The sequence below is a fragment of the Drosophila nasuta genome, unplaced genomic scaffold, assembly GCF_023558535.2.
Source record: "Drosophila nasuta strain 15112-1781.00 unplaced genomic scaffold, ASM2355853v1 ctg34_pilon, whole genome shotgun sequence".
NCBI classification, from domain to species: Eukaryota; Metazoa; Arthropoda; class Insecta; order Diptera; family Drosophilidae; genus Drosophila; species Drosophila nasuta.
Window position 1 is genome coordinate 92,785 of NW_026869528.1, and position 8,170 is coordinate 100,954.

Sequence of the window (8,170 nt, forward strand, 5' to 3'; positions counted from 1 at the left end):
CGCTGTCGCAGCTGCGTGCATTGCCCTACAATCTTGCTGCTCTCTCTTATGCTCTCGGGTTGTGTGATTTAAATCAGCTAATCAACTGATTAACTTTGAACTGCTGCTGTGCGTAAGCAACTCGCGCGCGTTTGTGATCGCGGTGTTGACGCGTTTTCCGTGCTGCGCTTCACTTTGAGCTACTCAAGCAACTAGCGCGCGTTTGTGATCGCGATTTTGACGCGTTTTCTCTTGCTTTGAACTGTTGCTGTGCTTAAGCAAACCGCGCGCGTTTGTAATCGCGGTTTGACGCGTTTTTCTTGCTGCGCTGCACAGTAAATTTGACATACAAAGTGAGCAATTGCCAGTTAGCAAAGTGCGGTTAACTGCTGACAATGGAAAACTCGATAAACGAGCAAGCGACTACTGTCGAAAATCGCGCGCGGTTTTTCAAGCGGAAGGTTTTATCGCTTTATGATAGCCTTGTGAGACTCGATGCGTCACTTTCTGAAGTTAAGCTGGCTGGTTTTAATTCATCTGAATTAGCAGTACGGTTGGAGCTATTAGAACGTGCTCAAGCTTCATTTGACTTAGCTCAGAATGCGCTGGAGGAGATTGACTATAATGAGATCGGTAGTGAAACGCGGGACAATTTTGATGAGCGTTTTCTTGAAGTGAAATCGCGTGTTCGAGCGCAATTTGACAGTCGTGAACGCCAATTGATTCGGTCGTCCACATTGCGGCGTGATGAGACAATCGATCCTTCGGCTAATGGCCTCAGTGCCCGCGCTAACAGACGTCGTCTTCCCGAGCTCAAACTTCCCACGTTCGGTGGAGGCTACACGGAATACGCGAGTTTTTGGTCAATGTTCGAGTCTGTCATTGACAAGGATAATGAACTGGATGATGTTGAGAAGTTCCAGCATCTATTATCGTGCTTAACTGGTCCAGCGCTGGATGCAGTTCGGTCGTTGGAGATATCGCGGCCCAATTATCGTGTGGCTCTGGAGATATTGGATAATCGGTTCAACAACAACCGGCTTGTGTTCCAGTCGCACATCAAGGATCTGTTGGGTACCAAGAAGGTGGAGGCAGGAGCATCCGTGGCCACTAAACTTCGTGAGTTTAGCGATAAGGTAAATGTTCACATGGGGCATTAAAGACTCTGGGCCGTCCAGAGGAAATCGCGAACAGCATTCTGATTTACGTGCTGCTGCAAAGCTGGATGTGGAAACCCAGGCTGCGTGGGAGGATAGCAGGGCATTGGACAACCCTGCCGCCGATAAAGTGCCGACATCCAATGAGTTCTTCACGTTTCTGGATGAAAGATGTCGGAAGCTCGAGACTCTGCAATACGCTATGGGTAGTCACACAGCAGGCTCACAGGTGGGAAGGAGCTTTAGCCATAACGGCAGCAGGAAGGCGTTTGTGGCCCAATCTAGCCCCAGCAGAGCAAATGTTTGTGGGTTTTGTGACGCGCCTGGTCACGGCATATATTCCTGCCCCATCTTCGCAAATTTGTCGCCCTTCTTGAGGCAGAGAGAAGTGAAGAAGCTCGCTCTCTGCTTTAACTGTTTGAAGAAAGGACACCAAACTCGATCCTGCACATCTGGCGCTTGCCGTAACTGTGGTGGGCGGCATCATTCTTTGCTACATTTCGAGACATCTCAGCGAGCCTCGTCAGCTGATGCGTCTGCCGCTTTGCAGCCTCAAGCGTCCACTTCTCTTGCTGCTCAGTGTCGTCGTTCTGATGCTGTGCTCTTGGGTACTGTTGTTGTTTGGCTTAAGAGTCGAGCTGGGTCGTTCGTTCCTTGTCGTGCTCTGCTGGATTCCGGTTCGCAAATCCACATGATGACGTCCCATTTAGCCCAACAGTTACAATTAAAACGGACGCGATCAGATGCTATGATTTCTGGCCTCGGGGACACAGACGTTTCTGTTGAAGGATGCACGGTCAATGTTTGTATGCGCTCTTGCATCACCGACTACTCGGTCAACTTTCAAGCTGTTGTGGCATCGACAATCACCAACAGCCAGCCGAACTTTGCTATTGACATCGACGGTTGGGCAATTCCATCCAACATTCAGCTAGCTGATCCTGCATTCAATCGTCCGCAGCGCGTGGACCTGCTGATTGGTGCAAGCCTATTCTACGGCTTGTTATGTGTAGGACAAATAGGCCTTGGAGATGGATTGCCTATTCTTCAGAAGACCCGCCTTGGTTGGATCGTTGCTGGTGGTGGTGACAGTACGACGCACACAGCATTGATGGCAGCGCAAAAGGGTTCTGAAAGTAGTAACGATCAAGCAGATGCCAGCCTAAATGAGCTTGTTCGCCGTTTTGGGAAGTCGAGAGCTGCGAGTATGTGGCCACAAGGCTTAGTAGGGAGCAGCAGGATTGCGAAGAGCATTTTCGCAAAATGTTACTCGGCTACCATCCGGTGAATACTCCGTAAGATTGCCAATGAAGTCTAGTGTTGACTCGTTAGGGAATCATATACTCAAGCTCATCGTCGATTTCTCAATCTGGAGCGCAAATTGCAGCGGCATCCTGATCTTAGGATGCAATACTCATCATTTATTGAAGAATACTTGAAGTTGAATCATATGTCGCGTGTTCCTGCTGAGACCATTGAGCGTTGCAAGTATTTTCTGCCACACCACTGCGTGCTAAAGGCCGATAGCACGACAACAAAGCTTCGTGTTGTGTTCGATGGTTCGGCAGCGACATCCACTGGATATTCGTTAAATGAGGTTATGATGGCTGGTCCTGTTATACAGGACAAATTGATGCATATACTTCTTCGCTTCCGTACATATCTGGTGGCACTAACAGGGGATATATGCAAGATGTATCGATGTGTGCGCATGGCTTCAGCAGATAGCTATTATCAATGCATCTTATGGCGCGATTCGCCTGATAAAGAGCTGCAGATTTTCAAGCTGGACACCGTTACTTATGGCACGAAGGCAGCGTCATTTTTGTCGGTTCGTGCAATGCATCAGCTGGCGCATGATGAAGCAGGCTCGTTTCCGGTTGGATCTGTTGCTTTGAAGAATGAGTTCTACGTGGACGATTTTATATCTGGAGGCGATTCAGTTGCTGAGGTTAAGGTCAAGCTGCAGGAAACCGCTGCAATTCTAGCTCGTGCAAACTTCAAACTCAGGAAATGGTGCTCCAGTCATGCCGAAGTATTGTCGGAGATAGCTGACGACGAGAAAGAGTCGTACATGAGGTTCAGCGATGGCAGCGAAATCACAAAAACTCTTGGCTTAGCGTGGGATCCCTCATCGGATCGGCTGCTGTTCTCGCTGTCGTTCTTAGAAGCTGATTCCAAGCCGTGCAGGCGGTCTGTCTTAGCCACAATTGCACGATTTTATGATCCGCTAGGACTTCTTGGACCCGTCATGACAAAGTCCAAAATATTTCTCCAGCAGCTCTGCAAGGATAAGTTGACATGGGATGAGAGTTTGCCTTTGCAGCGATACACAGCCTGGGTAGAAATGTGCAGCAGCTTTAATTCCATTTCTAGTCTGTCATTCCCGAGAGCTATTCTTGCTGCTGGATGCCGTGTCGAAGTTCATGGATTTTGTGATGCTAGCGAAGAGGCCTACGGCGCTTGTGTATATGTAGTGTCCAGTGGACGCACTTCTCAGAGTCGGCTGTTGTGCTCTAAGTCCAGAGTCGCACCACTCAAAACTATATCAGTTCCCAAGCTGGAATTATGCGGTGCTTATCTTCTGGCCAAACTGCTTCATGCAGTTAGAAACATGGGTTTTCTTGATGGGGAGTTCTTTTGCTGGAGTGATTCATCGGTGGTACTCTCATGGATCAAGGATGATCCATACAAGTTCAACGTTTTGTGGCAAATCGCGTAGCGTCTATTCAGGATCTTACCCTCAACATGAAGTGGCAACATGTGCCCACGACTTTGAACCCTGCCGACGTACTCTCCAGAGGTACAACTCCAGAATGTTTAGCAGAGTCCAAGATATGGTTTCATGGACCGGAGTTTCTTGTTGGAAATCGAGATGGATGGCCTTCACAACGCTGCTTAGAGTCTTCAACGTTGGAAATGCGTAGTAAGGTCATGATAGCCACGTCTCCGTATGATGATATCACTCTTCGTTGCAAGTACCTTAACACGTTTGCCTCAATGCAGCGCGTATATGCGTTTGTGTTTAAATTTGTTAATCGTATAAAGCATCCAGGACTCAACGTGGTAGATGTCAACAAAGGCACATGGCTGCTACTGCGATTGGTGCAGTTGTCAAATTTATGGAGTGATGTCAAGGAAATTCGTTCGAAGGGCTTCGTCAAAAATCGAGTTCAATCGCTTCTTTGTTGCCGTTCATCGACCAATTTGGACTTCTGCGTGTTGGCGGTCGGCTAGCCAATTCAACTCTTCCCTACGATGCTCGCCATCCTATTATATTACCTCGACGGCATCCCATTACGTTGGCGCTCATCGCTCACCGTCATAAAAATAATCTTCACGTTGGAGCTAGAGCATTATTAGCAAAGATTCGGTTACAATATTGGCCGATTGGCGGACTGCGAACTGTATCGAAGGTTGTTCGCAATTGCATCGAATGCTTCCGCCAAGCCCACTGTGCTCGAACCAATTATGGCCAGCCTTCCGAAGGAACGGTTTCTGAATTCTCGTGCCTTTGCAATAAGCGGAGTGGACTACTGCGGGCCGTTCTACTATAAATCTGAAGTTCGGAACAGACCCCCAATCAAATGCTACATCAGCGTATTCATCTGCTTTGCTAGCAAGGCTATTCATCTGGAGTTGGTGAAGGATTTGACAACTGCCGCCTTTCTGGGAGCGCTAAAAGATTCGTGTCACTTCGTGGGAGGCCTAATCAGATTTGGTCCGATAATGCGACTAACTTTGTCGGGGCCAAAATGAACTTCATGATGTCAAGAAACTTCTCCTCAGCGATCCTCATAAGGAGTCAGTTCATCGGTGTGCCTGATGGACAACATCGAGTGGAAGTTTATTCCTCCTCGTTCCCCACATTTTGGTGGACTATGGGAAGCAGCAGTCAAGAGCGCAAAGCACCATCTGTATCGCTCTGTTGGTCGCTCTATTCTCAACTACGATGAGCTTCGCACGCTGGTTTGCCAAATAGCGGCAATAATTAATAGTCGTCCATTGCTATCCATTTCAGAGAGTCCTGACGATTTGGATGTGCTGACTCCCGCTCATCTATTGTTTGGTGGTCCTCCAACCGTGATTCTGGAGCCCGACCTAACTATGCTGGACTACAATCGGTTGGATGGTTGGCAGCGTGTCACTAAGTTGCAGCAGGTCTTCTGGAATAGATGGCGGGAGGAGTATCTGACTCTTCTCCAGCAAAGATCGAAGTGGCGCACTCCTGATCGTCGTCTCCAAGTCAACGACTTGGTCTTGGTGAAGGACGAAAATTTGCCTCCTATTCGGTGGCCGCTAGCCCGTGTCATGGCGCTTATCCCTGGCAAGGACGGCGAGTGTCGAGTTGCCGACTTAAAGACGTCGTGTGGCAGCACCCGGAGAGCCATAAATAAACTATGTCTACTGCCCCTGAAGGATGATGTTGAAAGATAGGCTTTCAACGGCGGGAGTATGTCGGGAGCAGCAGACAGCGCATGTTAATGCAATGCTGCGACAGCGTCTGCCGGCAGCGCTGCATCCGCCGGCAGCGCTGTATGCTCTCTGTTAGCGATCGCTTGTAGTTCGATCGGCTAATTGCTTTTCTCTTGTTTTGACTTTTCAATTGTAAACTCTTGTATATCGTGTCGGTGGCGAAGCTTGAAAGTGTTCAAGTCACAGCCAAATAATCCAAAGTGGTGGTTACATATACGAACATATGTGCCATTTAATAAACATTTAATTTGAATTCGCGTGTTTTATTTATAAACAATAGACGTAACGAATAAAAGCTACTAAAAAGCTTAGTAGCTCAACACTGGGTTTTATATACATTATAACTGGGTCATTATATTCAGCTTTATACCGGGTGTTATATAAATTAATACTGAGTCATTATATTCAGCTTAATACGGGGTTTTATATAAATTGTAACTGGGTTATTAGATACTGGGTTATTATAATTTATGACTGAGTGCCGAATCTAAAAATAAAAAGACAAAACTAAACTTAGAACAACAAAAAACTAAATATACGTATAACAAATATTTACCCTAATCTGGAAAACGGCACTTGACATGGGACGACAAACTCCTGAAGTGGACAACCATCTATTGCATGTGTTGGGTGGATGGCAAAGGTGCACTTTTGCGAGAACAAACACCATTAATGTATCAGTAAAACAATTATACATTGCAGTATCATTGTATACTTACAAGTAAGATGTATGCAATAGGCTTCGCCAACCACTTCACTGAGATAATTTTTTCAGACACATGCACTTTAACACATTTTTTCTCAGGTTTTTTTTCTAACCTTTTAACAATTGTGTTACAAAAAACCCAACAACAAAAACCTCTTTTCGGAATTTGACAACTAATCCTACTCAAAAAGGTAATCGTTGTCTCTTTTGGTGTGGACTTAACACGATCAGCTGATCTTGTAACTCACGCTTGTAAGTTTCGTGGTCCACCAATAGATGGCGCTATTTTTGGAGCTTTCAGATTCATTGCTAAATAAAGCTCCGCTTCTCAAAACAAAACATGACAAGACATTTAGTACCATTTCTCAGACTACAAATAATTTTATACAACTAAACAAATTAATTAATACAAATTAAATATGACAATACACATATAAATAAATAATATAATAAATAATAGATAGAAATATGTAGGTGTGCAGAAAAAGAAGAAAAAAAATGTTGCATACTTTTTAGGCTTAGCCAATTTCAAATACGACAAGCGGCCTTTTACACATCCTGTGACGTTGCCAGTCTCACGTTGGGCGTACCAAAAATTCCTAAGAATAGTCAGCCCCGGATGTGAGAAGACGGTTGCGAATATCATTCAAAACTATCTCGCGTGCAAGCATATAGCGGAGCGGGACCCTTTGAACCCTTAGCTCTTTCGGGATTGTGGGGTGGGTTTTGCTATGCTTTACACGAAGCCACGAAAACTTAATTATTATAGAGTCCCTCCTGATTCTAAAAAAAAACAAAACACATGAGTCGATCCTCTTGTTAATAATCTAATCCGACTCGAATCTACAATACGACTCGATCTGAATACTGCCAATATCTAATAAACAATAAAACAAATGCTAGCACACTGTTAAAATTCGGACAAAATTTAAGAAAAGCAGGGGTGGTCTTATAAGATGTTAACTGCCACACCCTGGTCTATACCCACCCAACCATGGTCATAAGAAGAGACGTTTTTATGACCCCAAAACTATTACAACTCCCCTTTTACTTTATGCTCCCATGTCTCCGGAAATCAGAACAAAATCTAGAATTTCATTATTAAAGTCCAATGACTCAAAGTTAACATCAGAATTTATTTATAACAAAAACAAAACCATTGGTTTTGGCTACTACTCATTTACAATAATAACGAAGAAAGAAGAAGATGTAATGACTAATAATATTTAATAAACAATCCATAATTCATAAGCAAACAAATTTTGGCAACTATTTTTGGATGCGCGCTTTAGCAAACAAATTCATGAGGTTTTTCTATTAAATTTACTATTTTTACTTTAAAATTTTCCTTTCTTCTCAAATCATTTTTTTTATATTTTTAAAATTTATTTTATTTTAATTTTATTGTGAAACATTTTTTCTTTTTTTAATTATTTTAAATATTTATTTTTTATTTATTGATTTTTAATATCTCAACCACCTTTATCATTTTTATTTATTTATAGATTTTTTAAATTTAATTATTTTGCAATATTTTAATCATATTTAAACAAAAAAAATGTATTGAATTTATTTTTAATTTTTGTTTAATATTTTTACTCATATTTAATATTTATTTTATTGTATTTATTATTGAATCATATTTATTATTTAATTTTTATTTATTTTATTTATAAGTTTTATTATTTTATTTTTAATTGTTATTATTTTATTTATTTTTACTTTTTATATTTTATTTATCCAAATTTAATAGTGACTTTTATTTATTTAATTTTAAATCATTTTTTTTTTTATTATTTTAATTTTTATATATTTAAATTTTTATCAAATTTAATATTGACTTTTTATTTAT

At 42.7% G+C, this 8,170-nt stretch overlaps 1 protein-coding gene across 1 annotated transcript; it reads left to right on the top strand.

Moving 5' to 3' along the window:
- The first annotated feature begins 4,607 nt into the window (after positions 1-4,607).
- Positions 4,608-5,573, top strand: LOC132797930 (uncharacterized). The gene is made up of 2 exons (XM_060809683.1): positions 4,608-4,857; positions 4,939-5,573. The coding sequence occupies exons 1-2, from the start codon at positions 4,608-4,610 to the stop codon at positions 5,571-5,573; spliced, it is 885 nt and encodes a 294-aa protein (XP_060665666.1).
- The last annotated feature ends 2,597 nt before the right edge of the window (positions 5,574-8,170 follow it).

What these genes read in the sequence shown, in the direction of transcription:
- LOC132797930 (XM_060809683.1), top strand. Translation starts at nt 4,608, where the DNA reads ATGGCCAGCCTTCCGAAGGAACGGTTTCTGAATTCTCGTGCCTTTGCA. An exon ending in GGGAGGCCTAATCAGATTTG is followed by an intron (nt 4,858 to 4,938) that starts GTCCGATAATGC and finishes GATCCTCATAAG; the next exon opens with GAGTCAGTTCATCGGTGTGC.